The 20,496-nt window shown below is 44.6% G+C and overlaps 1 protein-coding gene across 24 annotated transcripts in view; it reads left to right on the top strand.

The window, feature by feature from the left end:
- The window catches only part of CELF2 (CUGBP Elav-like family member 2), a 1,322,506-nt gene that overhangs the window by 1,056,657 nt on the left and 245,353 nt on the right, over nt 1–20,496 (top strand). For all 24 annotated transcript variants that reach the window (XM_078676914.1, XM_078676806.1, XM_078676874.1 and 21 more), the window contains one exon: nt 11,641–11,689. In XM_078676914.1, the coding sequence (XP_078533040.1) occupies nt 11,641–11,689 (49 nt within the window). The remainder of the gene's footprint in view (nt 1–11,640; nt 11,690–20,496) is intronic.

Here is a 20,496-nt window from a genome sequence, read left to right as displayed (position 1 = left end):
GTCTCAATACTGGGGAGGACTGCCACACCTATCTTTAGGTTTTAATGTCCAGTCGATGCCAGTGACATTGTGTTGTGCATCTCTTTTATGTCCACTCTGCCAGTTCTCTCTTATATATGAAGTTTTAACCTGTATTACTGCAATGTGACTCACTATATGAAATTGTTCTGATGTATATTAACTGTTTCCCTATTTCATCTCCATGACCATTATTTTAATTCACCAATCAAATATAGCACTAACTGTGGGAGCACTTTATTTCATCACTGTGTTTTAGTAAATGCGTATTTTGCACAGGTGTATTTTACCAGTAATAGGCCTGTGGTAATATTAGCCCACTTGGGCTTAATAACACTGCAATGAATTAGGAGTCCATGACATACGGAACCTCAATTTTCATTGTGTTTTGTACAGAGTTTTGGTGATTTTAATGGTTATATTTTCAATATATTTATATGACTATTTATTGGTTTTAACTTTTATCGCATTTTAAAAGTTAATTTTGCCGATGCCATGTAGACTCTTGTAAATAGCTGTTAGCAGTATATGTATGGTAATATAGATGTGTGATAACTATGCTTACCATATATCGCTTATGTTTTGCAGCAACTATTATGGTACACACTTGTGCTAATTCAGACATTTATGTCGTTATGTAACATTCTAAATGCTTGGGAACTATGACAGTATTTTGTTTGTTTCCATTAACACGTGATGCACTTTGCACTTTAAATAGGTGATCAGCCCTCTTGACGCTTGTCATGTGATCAAGGCTATCTCTAGCCGAAACGCGTCATGGCGGACTGGTGCTGGGTTAATATTTAATAAAGATATTTGCACTTTCTTTGGGTCTCGCTGCTCTTGTTTGGTTCGACGGCGATTGCTGCTGCTGTTGCTGAGCATTTCGACTCGAGAGCACCACATACCTTATATATATATATATATATATATATCTATATAAGACACCAGGAGGTCTCAACTCCACAGAGGATTTTTATACGTGCCTATAAACCTCATGTCGAATTCTTTTGATCTAAACATCTGATCATTAGTCCAACAACTAGTCAATTGGTTTCTGGTATTTAGTAGACTCTAGCCATTGCACACATGGGCATATTCTGGGACAATGCTAATAAATGCTTTATAACTTTTAGTCAATGTGGACACAGCTATAAATATTCTTTCAGCCTAGGCTGGATTCAAATGCATATAAAAAAATCTTCATGAAAGAAAACAAATGTTTTTGATTCTCACAATCTTTAATCATAAGCACGTTCACTATGGTTTGAACTATCTTTGCTCTATTGAAGGACTAAGTGGACTGTAACACTTGGCTGAGTTAATATTGTGGTTGTATAGGGAGGCTGCGATAATGTATTCAAACTGATATTATCTCCTCCATGGCTTTGTCACAGTATTGTGCGCCTTACATCATAATGTGCAGTGTGCAGCATTATTATTCCAATTTTATGGGATAGTTTAAGTGATGTGGTATTTAAACTCATTTTAAGAATTATGTACAGTGTGTTCACATTAGCAAAATTTATTTTGCAGTTTGTATATAAATGATATCGGATAGTGGAAATGTTTTTTAAATGTATTTTATATTTTTTATATATTTCCGCAATAATGATATTGTTCTGAAATTGTGACATTATTTAAGGTCCGAATTCATGACACATACTGTTTACACAATCTTTTGCTACTTTTTGCACATAATGTATTATACAACAGGGATTAGCCTTTGATTGAAATGATTCAACAGTCTTTTTTCCATGAATTATAATCTGGAGTAAGAGCATGTGACTGAGTAACAACCAATCACAGTTCAAACCAATCAAGCACTTGCACTTTAAATTCTGCCTTCCTCCACTTTTGCGTCATGTGACCAAGGCCTCTGGGTAGGCCGAAACGTTATGTCGAGGTGGGCCTTCCAAACAACTGAATAAAATTACTGCTCACCTGCACTTGGGTCTCCCTCTCTTCTTCTGTGCCGATGGAATCCGTCACTGGGCTCTGGTGAGAGAAAGCTGAGATCGTAGCTATATATATATATATATATATATATATATATATATATATATATATATATATATATATATATATATATATATATATATATATCTCCTACGCATTTCGAACTAGCCTTTCTTACTGTCACATTTATATACATATGCACGATGGTGTTTCTCATAGTGCTTTCTGGGTATGGGAGTGTTTCATTAAGTTATTACTGTTTGCTATCAAGAAGCTTTATTATTTCGCTGTGATGTATGTCAGCACCAGGGCGACACCGTGTGGGTTTCTTATTATTTGCTACACCCGCGGCGTGTGCGTTCTTTTTAATAACAAAAGCGCATGTACCTTCATGACTAGGCCATGAGCGTATAAACCGAAGCTAATTACACAGCAAACGGTTGATACGGGCTAAACGTAACGGACTAGGTGTCTTCAGTGTGCTGGGCTAAGTGCCCTTCAACCCGTACGGCAGCGGGACACGAGCGTTAGGTCTTTGCCCAGACTTCATGTTTTTAAGCATGTAGTAGTGAATCGCGTGTCTGCAACATAGGTTTACAACCAGGATGTGGTGCAGACACTTATTCTGGCCGCTCATCTCTTGTTACTGCTGTAATTATGGTCGTATTATTAAATGGTGAGCATAAAATGCTACATTACCTCTTCAGATTTGATGCCCTCCAGCACCTCGAAAATTGCATTGTAAATGTTGTCTTTCTTTCGACTGTGGCTTGCAGAAGGAGAAGGAAAGTAAAATGTCTGGCATAGGTCAGAGCAGCTGACTCCAGGCAGGCCATGCACCAGAGAACCCGGCCTTCAGCACCTCTGCAGCCAGGCGTGGGCCATTACTGTCAAGGGGTGTCCTCCGGGTCCAATTAATCTTTTCTGAGCTCCTCGTTGTAACACACTCTCGTAATGATGTGTTTTCATTTTAGGTCAGCTTTGCTGCACTGTAAATCAGCGCAGAGCAGTTTTACGTTGTCAGTGCTTCAAGCGTAATACAGACCTCCAAAACGTACTCCCTTTCCCTTGAGGCAGCACAGGATGTCTCAGAATGGCCAAAATGCCGTGCCTGTTTCCATCATCAGTCTCTTTTCCCCGCTGTATTGTTTCAGAGTATTGGTTTTTGTGAAAGATTTGACTTGAGTGTTGTAAAAGTGAATACAATGGGTAAGTGATCGCCAAGGTAAGATATGGGGCAGGGGTACACAAATCAATTTAGCAAAATTCAATGCCCTATGAATTCACTGGTTGTATAGAGAAGTTACATTCTGATGTGGGATGTGTAGGGGCCACAGTGGCGCACTCGGTCACTCAGCTCTCTCAGGCGTACCGCAGCGCCGCATAAATAAGACAGACAGGTTAGTTTGCTAGTATGGACCGGAAGTCCAGTACGACCCCGGCCCCTTTATTTATCCTCTCTGGCCACGCCTGGCCAGAGAGTGATACTTTGTCAGCCTGTGCTTCTTCACCCGACATCGGGTGAACGACTAGACCGTTACATCCCTTCCCAAATTGGTTTGAAAAACTAAATGACAAAATGTGTTTTAACATACAAAATCACCTAGTCTCTTACGAGGCCGGGGGTTCGGCCTAAGATTGTACGAGTGTCTGCGGTCCTCTCGCTTTTGTCGGGGACTCCTTGCTTCAGATGATCTGGCTGGACTGGGAGTCAGAGCTTCGCCATGCTTATTATCAGCTGGATCTGGCTGTGGCTCGGCGGACCCCGACTGGTCTGTGATCGGCTGGATTTCGTCCGACGGCGGAGCTCTCTTGAACCATGAGATGTTTTGTGCTATCACCTCTCCACTGTGACTGCTGTGCCGTTGGTCGACTTTACGGTCCACAGCTCTGGCTCATAGGGGGTACGGAATTTCCCCCCGCTCCACCGATTTCGTAACACCACGGAACAACCAGGGGTCACTGTTCGGACTTGCGCCCTCCGGCGCTGACTTGCTTTGGCATTGGTTTGTCGTCTCTGCGCCTGGGCATCTGTCGGGTCAGAAGGCTCTTGCCTCCAGTTGTCAGCCATGGGCAAAAGGTCTCGTCGAGGTCCAGTCAGCATAAGCGACCAGGGGGACCGCAGTGTTGTACAGTGAGGTGTGCCACGGTATTCTCTGAGAAACTGTTGGAGAGCAATTTCTGGGTCGTTTATTTATTGGTGGTGCGCATAAATCGTTCAACTTCGCCATTGGCTTGCGGCCACTGGGGTGTGATTCGTCGATGCTTGATACCTAGTCGTGTCAGGAACTCTCTGAATTCACTGCCCTGGAATGGGGGTCCGTTGTCCGTCTTGATGACGTGTGGCAGGCCAAACAGGGCAAACGATTTTTCCAATACTGGTTGCAAGTTAGAGAATGCTGTTGATGGCAGGACCTCAACTATTGGATACTTGGTGTAGCGGTCAATTAGAATGGCTGTGACCCTCCCATCGGGAAAACTTCAAAAGTCAAGGCTCACCCACGACCATGGTGACGGGGCTGGCTCTTAGGTGATCACTGGTGCCGGGGTTTCGGAGTTGCTTGTAATCTGACAAGCTCTGCAGTTGCGCACAAGCGCGTCCACACTGTCTTCAAGATTCGAGAACCACACCTTTTCTCTCATCCTTGACTTCGTCCTCCCTGTGCCTTGATGACCTTCATGGGCGAGGACTGTTGCTCGTTCTTGCAGACTTTGCGGTATGACGATGCGTGAACCTCTTAAGATGATTCCATTTTCCGCGGCGCTGAGCTGATCTCGAACTCTCCAAAACTTTCCTAGGCAGGTCCTGTCGGGCTCACTCCACCCCTGGGTGTTTCTGAGGAATCCTTCCCACGAGCTGTTTTTCAGGGCATCCGCTACTCGCTTGAGGATCGTGTCCGTGTCCATGTGTAACTTTATCTCCTCGATCGAGAGTGCTCGCGGACACGACCACTGGGAGACCATGTTGAGAAATTACTCCGTTTGTGATTCTTGCTCATCATCTGTCACTGTTGTGGATGGGGGGTGGCGTGACAGGAAGTCGGCGGGGTTTTTGGCACCTGGTCGATATACCAGCTCAATCTGGTAGTGCTGTAATTGGATAGCCCACCTTTCAATCCTCGGAGGTAGGTGAGGAGCAGTCCCTTTGAAAAGCGGGATGAGAGGCTGGTGGTCTGTTACTACCCTGAAGGGGTGGCCGCTCACATATAAGTGAAAATGATTGCATGCCCATTTGATCACTAACACCTCCCGTTCTATCTGCGAGTATCGAGTTTCCGTCGCTGTGAGTGCTTTGCTCGCAAATGCTAGGGGGACCAAGGTCCCTGGTTCAGTCTCTTGGGTGAGTAGCGCCCTCAGTCCTACGGGGCGGGCGTCCACCAGTAGTTCTGTCGAGCGAGTGGTGTCAAAGTATGCCATGGTCGTGCTGGCTAGTAAAGCTGACTGTACCTGTTTGAACGCCTTGTCCTCTTCTCCAGTCCATCGCCACGGAGGTTCGTTCTTTGTGAGACTCCGTAGTGGCTCTGGAATTGTTGCAAGATTCGGAATGAAACACCCACAATAGGTTGCCATCCCTAGGAAACTTCTCACTTCGGAGGCGTTTGTCGGTGCCGGAGCAAGTTGGATAGCTTGGGACTTGCGGGGATTTACCATAACTCCCTCTGAACTGAAAACATATCCGAAGAAGTCAATCGTCTTCCGGAAGAATTGGCACTTTGTGAAGGGCCATGCTGTGTTCAGCCAACCACTGAAGGGTGGCTCGGAGTCGACGGTGATGTTCCTCGATTGTCGATGAATGGTTGAGGATATCATCACTTACATTGAGGACTCCCTGACAAAATGTTCCTTACAGTGTTTTGTAGAATCTCTGCAGCTGACGATATTCCAAAGTTTAATCTTTTGTACCGGCGAAGTCCAAGGTGCGTTGAAAAGGTGGTGATGTACCTACTTTCTGTCGCAAGTTTCAGCTGATGGTATTCCGCGTTGAGGTCTAATTTCGAGAACCATTGTGAGCCCTTGAGGTTGGCCAAGATGTCGTCTACCGTTGGTGTTAAGTGTCTTTCTCTTTTTATAGCTTGGTTAGGCATCCTCATGTCAATATAGATCCGGATCTTCCCCGGTTGCTTTGGTTTTTCAGCTATTACCATGGGGGACACCCAGGGTGTCGGACCAGTCACCTTTTCTATTACGCCTTGTTGCTCCAGCTTCAGGAGTTCTTGCTAGACAAGTGGCCGGAGGTGAAACGGAATTCGTCGGTGTCTTAGCGCGACGGACTGCACTGCCTTATCGATGTGCAGCTTTACAGGTGGTCCCTTTATGTTCCCTAGGCCTTTGAACAACTGTGGGAACAGGTCTAAAATGTCATCCGTCTGGAGAAGTTTCACTGCGTTCGTGAATGCAATTAGATTGAGGTCTTCTGCGGTATGACTCCCAACTAATATGTCAGCTTCTCTATCCACAACATGGAATGTCGTTGTTACTGCTTGGGTTTCCGATTTTACCTGGACTGTCATTTTCCCTTTCAGGGGAAGTGGTTTGTTGCTTCTGTACGTTAGGATTCTGATTTTGGACTGAGTGAGTGGTGGTTTTGGGTTCAGCTTTTTGTAGTGTTGGGCTCCCATGACATTGACTGTTGCTCCTGTGTCGATCAGGCCAGTTATAGGGGTTCCATCAATCTCAATGTTGCACTTGGGTTGCAGCCGGCGCCTTTTTTTGAGATCACTTGCAAACGACACAAAATAACACAAAATAACACTCTTCGTCTTCGTCCGTGGAAGAGTCGTCTAGGCGTTGGTTATGACGAGTGGGAGTCCTTGTTGCTCGTGACGTCGCGGGCTCTTCCAGCGATAGGTGCCTCACAGCGCCTGTGGGAGTTCTTCTTCCTGGGTTGCCTCTACCTCGCGAACCTCCCCGACACACGTTTGCGAAATGGTTGGGGATTCCACATTGGTGCACGTCTTTCCTCTTGCTGGGCAACTGTCTGGCAGGTGCTCTTCTCTCCCGCAGTATCCGCACTGTGTCTGCCGCGTTGTTCTGGTAGGCCATCTTCCTCGTCCACCACAAGATGGTGTGCGAATGGCGTCGACTCGCTCCGCTTTGATGCTACTTGGTTGCTCCGCTTGTTGGTTGAGCGCGATCTCCATTGCAGTCGCTCGGATGTCTGACAGTTGGTGTGAGCGAGCGAGGATTAAGATCTCTTCCAAAGTTATGCGAGGCTGTCCGCAGCGTCTTGTTGCGGCAGCCCTGGATGAGTTGTGCCGTCACCTCTTTGGTCTGATCGTCCTCCATGCATGTGCTTGCTAGTTCTCTGAGTCGTGCATGATAGGCGTCCATTGATTCTCCTTCTCTTTGCCTTGCTTGCCGGAGTTTGAAACGCTCGTAGTGAGGGTTAAGCTGGGGGTCGAAATGGGCATTTAATGCTCTGACAGCAGCGTCATAGTCCGTTGGCGCACCAGTGTTTGGGAGGTGCTCAAATAAATTGTATATTTCGTCCCCAGCGAAATGTAGCAGTAATGATCTTTTGTCTGCTCCGTCGGTCTCTCTGGTTGCCACAAAGTAATTGTCGAGACGGCCAACCCATACTTTCCATCTTGGTGATGCGGTGGCTGGGTCAATCAATTCGCTGAACGGCAGGAGCGCAGCAATTTGGGAGTGCACAGGATGTTGCTGCGCAGGTGGGTCCACTAGCTGCTGGGCTGCTGGGGCTGCCTGGTTTGACATGGTGCCTTGTTATATGACGACGGCGCTTGCGCCTTGCCGCTTGTTTGTGATGCTTTCAGCCTTAAGTGCTTGCGCTTTGTATGTATCTTAAAGCCCGTGTTGTGTTGCTTCTGCCAGTGCTTGTTAGTTTTCCCTTGCTTTGGGATGTGTGTCTTTGTTGCAGAGTAGTCGTGTGCCCCAACTGTGTTGTTTTTTGCCTGTGCCTGATGCTTCCTTTTTCTTCTCTGCTATAACCTGGTGTTGCATTTGCCAGTGCTTGTTTGCTGTGAGCTCCCCTGGCGAGGGTCGATGCTTTCACTGTGTTTGTGGTTGCTCGCGCGGTGTTTGGGGCTTTAATGGAGCTGTCTAGGCTCTCGTTGCTGCCCTTACGATTGAGCAGGTCTCTGTGGGGCCTCCGACTCTTACTGCGCATGCGTGCTCTTCCAACACGTTCCAGGCCTCCCGGTCGATGCGTGCAGGGTACACGTTTCTTTTTCCTTCACTCAGCGGGGGTCTCACGAGCTCTGCTTTTCTCGTGCTCAGCTCTCCTCGGGGCTTCACGGTGACTCCGCTCTTCCCTCTGCTTTGTTGCCGACGGCTCGGCGGGGCCACACGCTCACAGGTGCTGGATCCAGGATTCGGTGAGTGTTCCTCAGCGGTCGCGGGTGCGTTCTTCGTGCATCCCACCCTCGTCACCAGTGTACGGGCCGCAGTGGCGCACTCGGTCACTCAGCTCTCTCAGGTGCACCGCAGCGCCATATAAATAACAGACAGACACGTTAGTTTGCTAGTATGGACCGTAAGTCCAGTACAACCCCGGCCCCTTTATTTATCCTCTCTGGCCACGCCTGGCCAGAGAGTGATACTTTGTCAGCAGGTGCTTCCGGGCTTCACCCGACATCGGGTGAACGACTAGACCGTTACAGGATGTGTAAAAACGCGTATTTGAAGGTTCACTTTCTCTGGAAGGCTTTGCTGAAAGACATTGTCCCAAAAAAATCTTGTACAATGGTTTTTCAAACACATTTTCCTTCAAAAAGGGGCATAATTCAGTGAGGAAAAATATTTACTTTTCTTAGCATACAACTATCGCTGTAGCAAGAGGGCAACTATCAGTGGTGCAGTGGCACCGTGGCCCAGAGTTGAGTGGGGCCAGTCTGTCCTGCAGCAGCAGTAGTTACACAACCTGAGCTCAGGTACATTTGTGATTGGTTGACTGCCGCAGAAGAAATCAGCCACAAAGCACCTGAGCTCAAGTGATCACGAACGAGACGCCTTCGAGGTGGGGTATTGCCAGTCCATCTCATGCCTCTCTTCGTATGAGAGCTCAGTTCCTGCCTGTGCCCAGCACCAAGATTTGTCAGACAACCTTTTACTTGTACAGCTGAGACCTGTGATGCACACACTAGAGTGGCACGAGGCTGCTCGGCTGAGACAGTGTCAGGCTGCACTCTGAGCAATCTTACCAAAGTGTGTACAGTGTACCTTGAATAATCGGTCCCTTTCACCCAATCCTCTCACATGTTTCCGTTCTGGCAGTCTGGCAATCAAGTATATAATGTGACCTCATACGGTGTAAGTTAACTCAGAACTTCCATATTTATTAAATACAATCAATGTCATCATTTAGAAAAAAAACAATGATCCCAAGTGGTCTTCCACTGTGCTGAGGTTTCAGAATTCACAGTTCTGTGGAAACTCAAACAATGTGGTTCAAAAGTTAATAAAGGAGTTAAAAACTGGACTGTTCCAAATAGTCTAATTGTCTATTTGGAGACAATCCGGGAATCTAATATTCTGAAGAATTTTTCGGCGATACCAAAATCATTAGGGTTTTTCTTCATACAATATAATTTAAGACCAATTGAGTAAGAATTTAGGGCACAAAACTGAGATTAAGTGTATTATTTTATTCAGATAAAGCATGCACTTGCTGCAAAATTGATTTGACTTCAATATTGTTTCTAAGTGGTTTTAGTGAAGAAGAAATCATAAAGCACTTAATGTTTAGTTGCCATAAATTTGATAAGTTGAGGGAAATCTGTTAAAGTGTTTGCTAAGAAAGTGTGGGCATGTAATTGAGTAGTTGTGGTAAGCAAAAGATACAGCGAGAAATTGCAAACTTTGAAAAATAATGGTTTATGAACAAACGCCACATATTGCTTTTAAGGTTTAAATTATATGACTCAATATTCTGTACAGCTGTGTGTATTTTGTATAATGATACAAAGGAGCAGTCTGATATTAAATATAGTACTACTGATAAATCATTATTTCTGATGTACTCTTGCCGACTTATAATCTGTTTAATTTAAAGGGACTTTTGAGGTTAATGGGAAAACAAACTCTCTGTTCCATGCTTTAGCTTGTTATTACTCCACAAGGAAAAATAGCATCTTACATTTCTCGTGCTTCATGTCCAGCCTGGGACGCGTCCTTAAGGGCAGAGGGGCAACGCCCGCATCTTTTGGACATAAAGAGTGTCTGTCCGGGTGAGCAAGGGTCAGCCGGACAGACACTCTTTATTTTCAGCTCAGGCAGCCAAGAGCCAGACATGTGCTAAATGCTCAGTCTCCCGGCTGCCTGAGTTGAATTTTGCTGGGATTAGGATGTCACAGCTCCTGTGGGTGTGACCTCCTCAGCTAATCAAAGGTCCTTGAGACCCTCCCCCTTTGCTGCAGTTTTAAGCCCTGAAGTGCCCAAGGCCGACTGTCTTATCACTAACACCTCCTCACAGAGTGGAGGGGCGGATAGGTGGGGGGGGGGAGGGGGAGTCTGCAGTCTCTCCGACCCCATTCTACTCTGTGACCCCTCATTGGCTGACCCAAGTTCCTGGCACCACTGAGGCGTCTCTCCCTGAGAGCTGCAGCAGGCGCGTTTTTTCAATTTACTGTTTAGCATGTATGAATGTATGTGTGAATGAGTGTTGTGAATGGGTGTGTGTGTGTGTGCGCACGTGTGCAGGTGAATGCATGGGTGTAGGTGAGTGCATGTGTGAGTGTGTGTGTACTTACCAGTTTTCTTCATAGTCTTTCAGGTTGTATATACGTTTTAACACATTTTTTTAAAGATCATCCTTATAATCATTTGGATAAGTTTTATCCTAAAGCTTATAAAATGGCTTGATTTGTAAATATACCTAACATTGAAAAAGTTTGTAAGGAGAAAATAAGTATTGTGCGGCATAGTCTCACAGTGAAGGTGGGTTGTCACTCACTACTTCAGGTGAAATTAAAAATATACTGGTATATTGTATTTATATATTTTTTGTGAACATTTTCAATCAGGAATCCTGTTAAAAATTATGCCAAAATGATAAAATGCCATACATAAGGACAATGTGATATGTGAGAACGCCAGCCAACAACAAGCCTGACGGAGAGTATGAAGACAACGCCAGAAGAGAACATAGAGTTCAAGGCATTAAATCCCAGTTCCGTTATTTAATTAATGCGGATGATTAACAGTGAAGTGAAGGAGGAGACTGCAGTGCCTGAAGTGTTTTTTGGATAGGAGCAGAAGCAGGACTTATTAGCTAAGCATTTAGTCTGACAAAGATATATACACTACATTTGCAATTTCTTGTTTGAAAGAATGTTAATACGGTAAATAATTCCTCATTTCGGGTATCTTGCTGGTATTCGTTGGCTTCTTACCTTTGCTTGGCAATTTTATTAAGAAAGGAAAAGTGGCCTTCTGATGTCGCTCAATAATGTGCTTATCGATCCTAAACATTTTGATCACACACGCTTCCCAGTCGCATCACTGAGCACAATAACACAACCCTACCTATTCATAAGAAGGGCCCAGAGTGAAGCAGGTAAACCTGGGGACAGAGTAATCACTTTTTGTCATGTTAATAATGTGTACTTTTTCACGTCATAAGATGTGTTTTCAAGAGATATTAAGCTAATATAATTAAGATAAATATCTGACTTACAATGCCTTGTTTCGATTTGTTTTTAGATGCATCATCCTATTCAGATGAAACCTGCAGACAGCGAAAAGTCAAATGGTAGGTCGTCACATGACGTATTAAATGTATATTATGTAGGTGCGATGGGCCAACTAAAATGCACAATGCAGAATTACATTTGTAAACTGAGGTGCTTTCCCTTTTTTCTGTTTCTAACATATTTAAGAAAAGGTGATTTCAAAATGAATTGTAGTGTACTCAAAAGGAGGCTGAACCAAACACCTACCAACAAATAGCAGGAGGGAACTAAATACTGTTAGAATTCGAGAAAAAACAGTGTGTTACAGATTTAAGTTGGGACATTCAATGACAAATTCTAAATGCATTTATTAAAACAGCATACATTTTAGAGTGGTATATTTAAATGGCCTGCTGTAATTTTTGCTAAACATGTTTCTCGCCCAAGAAATTGCAAATAAACCGGAAACTGGAAGCTTGAAAAAGCATTTTTCACCCAAAAAGTATACCTTCCAGATATAATTCATAAATAGGTCACTTTGTCTCTTAACTGTAGGCACTCAGGCACTGGCTCATCTGCCCTACCCCCACCATGTGTGAAGAGGAGACCCACACTTGACGGATTAGAGAGAGAGAGAAAGTGTAGGCAGTGCCTGCTCCCACACTGCATGCCCACGGTTGGAAAGAGAGACTCTAGAGGCAACTGCTGTTCCTTCACTATTGGTTGACCAATGAGGGCAAGCGAGCAATAGATTTCTTTTGATGTTGAATGAGACAAAGAATTTGAAGGAAAGAGCAGACAATGTCTCTAGCTATTCACCAATACTGGGTGCGCACGCTACCATTTCTGCACTTTGCTTATAGACTCGCCAAAATAACAGCAAAGTGACACCAAGAAGTTTGGTCGAGATGCTGTGAGAGCCCCATGGCATTCGGGGAGACTGCCAATGAAAGAACACTTTGACGAAGGAGCGAAAAGACAACATATCAGGGCACCCCATTCACTTGCTTTTTACTCTCAATAATTGCTATGTGCTTTTGCTGGACGAATGAAATGATAAACAAGGGATGACAATGGCTGAAATGTTATGTTATGTTATGTTATTTTAATTTATATAGCGCTCAGATGCCGCAGCCAAGAGGCGTCCCGGCGCTTTCCAGAGATGGTAAAACACAACACAACAGAGATGAATAGAGCAGATGAAGTTAGACTGAAGAAAATAAGAAGGTTTTTAGTGCTTTCCTAAAAGGGAGCAGATCAGGGATAGAGCGGAGAGTGATAGGTAAAGAATTCCAGAGAACAGCCGCCAACACTGAAAAAGAGCGACCGCCCATTCTAGCTCTTTTAAAGCGGGGCACAATGGCGAGATTTGAGCCTAAGGATCGGAGAGTTCTGGACGGAACATAGTGTTGGATTGTCTGCGATAAGATAGGGGGAGAAGCAGACTTAAGAATTTTAAAAGTTAAGCACAGAGCTTTAAACTTAATTCTTTGCCCAACAGGCAGCCAGTGTAGATCTCGAATAGTACGACGGGCAGAGACAAATTTCGGTAAGCCGACAAGCATCCTGGCCGCCGCGTTTTGCACCCTCTGAAGGCGGGCCAGTTCTGCTTGACTCACACCCAAAAACAGAGAGCTGGCATAGTCCAATCTGGTAAGAACCAGAGCTTGGACTATAATCTGTCTGGTGTCCGCATCAAAAAACTTGAAGATGGGTCGGAGGCATTGCAGGGCACCAAAACAGGTACCCGCTACACGTTTGGTATGGGAGGAGAAAGAAAGTTTGTCATCGAGCCACACCCCGAGATTTCTAACTTCAGCAACGGGGGTGGGAACAGGGCCCAATTCAGAAGGCCACCATTGATCTCCCCAGAGTCCGCCTTCCCTACCAAAAATGATGACCTCGGTCTTAGAGGCATTCAGTTGTAATCGATTGTTCGTCATCCAGCCTGCCACAGCTTTAAGGCCTGACTGAAAGGTAGGGGCATCCATATTGGAATCACCATTAAGTGCCACCGCCAACTGCGTGTCATCGGCGTATGACACCATGGTGAGACCAAAACTATGAGCTACCTCCGCCAGAGGCTGAACATATAAATTAAAAAGGGTAGGACTAAGGGCCGATCCCTGCGGGACACCCTGGTGAATGGAGCGAGAGGCCGAGACAAATGGAGGTGTGGATACTTTGAAGGTTCGATCCGAAAGAAAGGATCGAAACCACTCAAGTGCCATCTCTCCGACTCCAACCTCTATGAGACGATGCAAAAGGATCTGATGGGAAACCGTATCAAAGGCGGCACTTAGATCCAATAGGATCAGTGCCGCCGTCTGACCCTGGTCCAGCATCTTCCTAATGTGTTCCACCACAGCCAAGAGCGCAGTCTCGGTACTGTGGCCCGCACGGAACCCATTCTGGGAATTATCCAGAAAATTAGATTCCTGTAGATGAGAAGATAGAATCTGATTAGCATGGGATTCTGCTAATTTAGCTAGCCAGGGGAGAAGGGAAATAGGCCGGTAGTGTTCAGATTTAGTAGGGTCAAGGGCAGGCTTTTTAAGAATAGGGATGACAGTTGCCTGCTTCCATGCCCTGGGAACCGTACCAGTGTTAAAAGACAGATCCAACAAACTATGCATTGCGGGATAGCAGCACTGGGCGAATTCCCGAAATTGCAAGGGTCTCATAGGATCATCTGGGGAGCCAGAATTGACCTTTGTCGTTAAGGCTTTAAACTCCTCCAGTGTGGGGCTGGGAATAATGAGCAGTGGTTTAGAGACTGTGGAAGTAATGATATTTACCCTATAGGGGGCCTGAGAGAAAGACCTGTAGATAGCTTCTACCGTTTCCACGAAGAACGAGGCCAAGTCCTCACAGTGGGCCAACGAAGCTTCGAGAGTGGTAGTGTTGGTCTTTTTACTAGTGAGATCATTGCATACCCTGAATATGACCTTGGTAGGATTGGTGCTGTTCTTAATCTCCTGAGAGTAGAAGGCAGCCCTAGCTGAACAAATGGCCCGATGATAGACTCTGGTGCAGGCCCTATAAGCCGACTTAAGGTCAGCATCGTATTTTTTGCGCCATGCACGTTCAGCTTTTTTGCAAGAGGATTTGAGCTGTTTAAGGGATTCGTCATACCATGGACTAGAGGGACTAGATCTAGTCTTACTCCACCTAACTGGTATGAGAGAATCCAGAGATTGGTTTAACCACTCGCAGAAGTTGTCATAACCAAGGGAAACTTCTATAGGGGGTTGAGGATGATATTTCATCAGGAGCTGATGAAAGTGCTCCAGATCTAAATTTCGCCAGGGACGTTTAAGGGTGTCAGGAGGATTATTTCTGAGGGGAGAAGTAGGGGTCGTGATATGGGTCTCGATCAAATAGTGATCGGTCCAGGCCATCGGTCTGGGTTGAAGCACTGAGATATTGGTGGTCAGATTTGTCAAAAAAGGATCTAACAAGTGACCACCTATATGAGTCGATGATTGTACCAATTGGCTAAGTTGGAATGCTTCAAGATCCGCCAGCAGGCAATGGACCGAGTTGTTGAATGGAACTTCCATGTGTAAGTTCAGGTCACCAATAATCGTAAAATTCACGGTTTTCATGACTAAAGAGGCGACTACTTCCGGAAGGCTGAGCCGGAAGGCACCTTCAGGACCAGGAGGCCTGTAAATTAATAATCCCGAAAAAGTAAAGTGGGGATTCACAGTGATATTAAAATGAGCACTCTCACACCCTGCTATGGTAGTAGGTTTCCAGGCGCAAGGATAATGAGATTTTACCGCAACTGCGATGCCACCACCTCTGGCGTTACGATGATGGGAGTACATGGTGTATCCCGCAGGAAGGGCTAGGATGATGATTGCCGTAGATTGGTCATGTAGCCAGGTTTCTGTAAAAAAGAAGATATCCGGATCATCATCAGAGATCAACGAATAAACTTCTTGATGGTGACATGTTAGAGATCTAACATTGAGGTGGAAAATTTTCAGTGTGGTTTGAATAGCTCCGCCTACAACTGGGTTAAGCTTATGAACACCAGGCAGTCTAGGTTGAAGACTGGCAATTAGCTGCGGTTTAGGGAGTTGAAACGTGCAGGAGGGGCAGTGAAAAGGCCCACTAAGAGGGTCCAAGGTGCCATGCCGGCAATCTCTTACCTCGTGTCGCATTGAACGCAGACTCTCCGCAGATAACATCCCGTAAAATCGGAGTCCCCTGCCCTAGCCCTGCCTTAGCGCTGACGGGCGCAGACGGGCAGGACTCTGGCGAGACTCAGGCGTAGCGAAGGCGCGACCGCTACGCTAGACCGCTACGTTCCAGGCGAGCATTAAAAAGGCGAGTGGCGGTGAAAGCGCTAGCGCGCTAACCCCCAGACAAAGCAAGGGAACAGCATTCTCAAGATGGCGGTGTCACGTCGTAGTCACGTGACCGCGAAGCCCCCAGGAGCCCGGACCCGCCAAATAGCGGTGTTTAAGTAGTTTTATATGCAGTAAGGGCCAGGGGAGGGTTTTCCAGCAGGACAGTAAAAGCAAGGGAAAAAAATAAAATATATAAACACAAATACGAAACCAGGATGATTTAAAATAGCAGCGCGAGCCACAGCACAGCGCTGAACGAGTAGGACCCTGCAAACGCGGTGGTCACCTTCTCCAGGCTGACCCCGAGTCAAGGCTCACCTTAAAAAGGCGAGTGGCGGTGAGAGCGCTAGCGCGCTAACCCCCAGACAAAGCAAGGGAACAGCCTTCCCAAGATGGCGGTGTCACGTCGTAGTCACGTGACCGCGAAGCCCCCAGGAGCCCGGACCCGCACGTCAATAAGGAAGCTTCAAATGGGGAATAACATTAAAGCATGGTTTTGTCCTTCCTTTACAAGTTCCCACCATGTTAACAAATTTGTAGCACTCAAAATATCCATCTTATCCCACCCACTCGCCTAGCTTCCCAGGTCAGTGATGACCTATTGTTTTGTGTGGTAGTCGTATTACAGGTTATTTCTTACCACACAGGTATCTGGCAACATAGTCAATGAGAAGACATGTATGAAAAAATCCAATCGTCTTGATGGAAATTCCAGACGACCATTGACAAATGGTTTCTTTTGGGTCCAGTTGCTGGTATATTTTTTACATTGGGTCCAGTTGCCGGTATATTATGTATATCCACGAACTGCTGCAGAGAACACTGACACAAATTCCCTTTGTGTCTCTTGCTTTATTTTGCATGTTTACGTAATTGAATGTCTCTGCATTTCACAGATCTGTATATCCAGTATTTAAAAAACGAATATGTCGCAGCTGTGTACAGTGGAACCCTGTGTTGTTGATTGGTCGTCTGTAATGTCCTCAATTGCTATGGTTTCATTGGCTCTTGACTTCACATGTATCTGCCACCTGTCACATGTTCTAAGTTTTGAAGTAAAAGAAGCATGATGAGATATGCTATTTTTCACAAATATGGTATTAAAACGTAGCTGACAATTCTCCATGACCGGATCTCATATCTGGATCCCACTGTGTATCTCCTTGTAATCCGATTAAACATCTGCACTTAGAAATAATATGCGTGAGCCTGGTTATTCTACAATACTATTTCGAATGCCTACAGGCAATTTCGTTTTTACGAAGAGGTGTTCAAAATCCTAACATAAAGTAACTATTCAATCAGGATAATTCTAATTGACTAAAATATGTGACTTGCTTTATTCAATCAAACTATTGATCAATTTATTATGAAACCAGCTCCATTAAATAGCACTCCCGTATGCAAAAGCGATATGAAACAGATACTCCATATACAAAGCACATACACGTTTATGTGTCAGTATGTAAGCAGATCATCAGGACAGCTCGTGGGAGGGAAATACAAATGATATCCTGAAATCTTTCTTAGCAATCGTGAACCTTCCCCTCTCTATCATTTTTAATGTGGAGACATTTGCCCTCTATAGTAGAGTGGTTAATATTTTGTATATTTTCCCAGCGCACTCTCAAAGTCTAAGCTTACAAATCGCTGTGTGTGCTTGACCCTAATGACGAAGTATTGATATTAGCATGAGTCTGCACCAATGATAGGAAGCACAAAGACAATGCTCTACATCTTCACTGGGGTTGCATACCTCCATCCATTTATAAAACCCAGTCCTCCTAAATGCTAAGCAGAGAGAATGTTTGTATCACATACCTATGTTCACTGGAGGTAGGAATGCCATAAGCACCCTGTGATACTTATGCAGATGGAAAGGTCAAACTTCGTATAACACTACTTACCTCTAAATTAATTTGGAATTGGGCCAAAGTACCATATGCACAGTTTGAAACTGTGCCTAGACTTGTGTTGTGGACTTAATACACTTCTGTTGCACTTGTAAGAGGCATTTAATGCGTTTCTCCTTTTTAACAGGGAAGTTGCAAACTTGCACAGTGCTACTTTCTAGGACTTTTAGAAATGAGAGCGGCCCTTGTGCTGTCATTGATGCTCTCACTAGGTGACCAGCAGACAAACCGGTCTTTGCAGTTAATTTTTCTCCAGTGGATGGAGCAGATTCAAATTGTAGTTCAAATGACTGCAGAGTTATAGTTCTAAGAGACAGCTAAATATGTTGCTTATTACATTTGTACTCCATGTTCTATGCACTTGTCTTCCTATGGGTGCAGATCGTTAAGTGTCGGCCAATGGCAACCATTTTCTTTTCCAATCAGAGCCTATTTTAAGAGAAAGTTCATGTTACATGCTGCGACTACATTCTGTTGTTCTCTCTCCAAATGTGGGCTGTTTGATTGTTACTACTTAGCTAACCTTGAACACAATAAAGATAAATGTGTATGAATTCAGTGCTTAATTTGTAAAGAAAAAAGTGCCAGGGCTGTTGTCAGAAAGCCTCTGCAGCTTGCACCACCCATTGCCCCGGCCAGTGCTGCCATTGACAGTATAAACACACATACGAACGTCACACTCTTTCAAGTGTGGCACTTAAGACTATTCCAGGCCCCCAAATCTATAAGAATGGCTTGAGTGGCCGGTATTAGTCATTTTAATGTATACTGAATAAATAAACAACTGTTGTTGTACTCTTCTCTTACAAAACACAAACAGCGCCACCATGTGGCAGACTGTCCTAAGACCTGGTGTTGGCAATTAAGTGTTGGTGAAGAGCACCGGAAACTACCAGCTCCACTTTAGCACTCTGTATGGTAGGATTATTTTTTTTATTGTACAAATATAACGGAATGTATGTTAAAAAACACTCTCATTCCATCTCTTCTCCAGATTGTACTATTAGAAAGGTGGATATTTCTTCAACTGAGATCTGAATAATGGGCATGCTCTCCCTGGAAATGTGAGACACATAACACCCAACAAGATGAAGCAGACCGATTCCTTTCTCTGTTGAGCTCCCATCCCAGAGTTTCAAGCAGGCAATCCCTTCTTTGGTGCCAGATTTATCAAAGTTTTATGCCAGTGCAGTGTCTCAAAAAGTGATGCAAACGGATGCAAAATCTTGATCCGCGATTTATCTGCAGAGTAAATATTTATTTGCTCTGGAAATTAGCCCAAATGTATCACTTTGTGCTGATTTGAGCTACTTTGAGTCAATGGGACATCCCATGTGTGATACACAGCCCTTCCCTTGCAAACATGCATGAAGTTTGACACAAAGCCCTATCTATTTGGAAAGGTAGACAGGGATTTGTGCTAAAGATTCATGCCTCCTCGAAGCAAGCGTAATTTTTGAGAAAATGTTTTCTTTGCTCAACCCTTTTCTATCTTTGCATGTGTGCTGTATTGTACAACAAACATGCGCTGTTCCCCCTAAAAGCCTGCGTGGACGTTTTTGGTACTGTGCATGTGATGATGGCTGCACATTTCACCATTTTACATCTCATTTCAAGGGTTGCATGCTTCATGTACTCCAAGAAGAATTGAGAGTCTTTGTAAACATGAATTGTTAAAATAATTGACAGAGCTTTTGCGCAGCTAACTGACAACTACCAATTTTGCAGAATCTAGATTAGGAACTCCAGAACTCAATGTTGTTCTTGCAAGTGAACTAGGAAAAAGTAAATGCTGATCTTTCTTATATAGAAGAATTTAAAATAGTTCAAGCACCCCATTGAGACAAAAGTATAATATATACAGTTATGTGTCAATCAATCAATCGGGGGTTTGTAAAGCGCGGCTACTCACCTGTGAGGGTCTCAAGGCGGTGAGGGGGCGTGGGGAGTGCTGTTGATCCATCTATGTGTGGAGGTTCAGTCGAAGAGCCAGGTCTTGAGGTCCTTCCTGAACTGGGTCAACGATGCAGATTGCCTAAAGTGGAGGTCGGAGAATTATCTTCCTCCGGTTCTGGTCTTGTGGATCCGTGGGACGGAGGCCAGGGCAAGTTGGGCCAAATGGAGTTGTCTGGCGGGTGTGTGGAAAGCAAGGTGGTGGTTCAGATATGTGAGAAGAATATCACAGAATTGAAAACAATCATGCATTGTGACTAATTAAAAAATATATATTGTCCTCATTTAATGATTTTAAACCATCAATGTTACCCAGACCGGGACATATCTCATTTATCTAAGTTTTAACACCATGCCAGATTTTCTAATCATATATCAGCAATAATATTGTCCCTTTACCATTGGTGAATAATAGAATTCGTCAGAATAACAGCCAATTACAAATCCCAAATAAATCTTTTACAAGTAGCAATCTTCCTGCTAACCACTTCTGTACAACATGGTGGAGACAAAAACTCTTTGTTTACTTTTTGACAACTGGCCCTGATACTGCTACAAAAAATATCTAGTACTGCACCTGAGTATTAGAGCTGAATGGCCAAAGGCTGAATGATACTGGCTCGATTTGAAGCACCAATAGCATTACAAGCAGCAGTGATG

The sequence above is a fragment of the Lissotriton helveticus genome, chromosome 1_1 (genome assembly GCF_964261635.1).
Source record: "Lissotriton helveticus chromosome 1_1, aLisHel1.1, whole genome shotgun sequence".
NCBI lineage: Eukaryota > Metazoa > Chordata > Amphibia > Caudata > Salamandridae > Lissotriton > Lissotriton helveticus.
The sequence above is the reverse complement of the archived record's forward strand: the minus strand, read 5'-3'. Positions and strand labels throughout refer to the sequence as shown.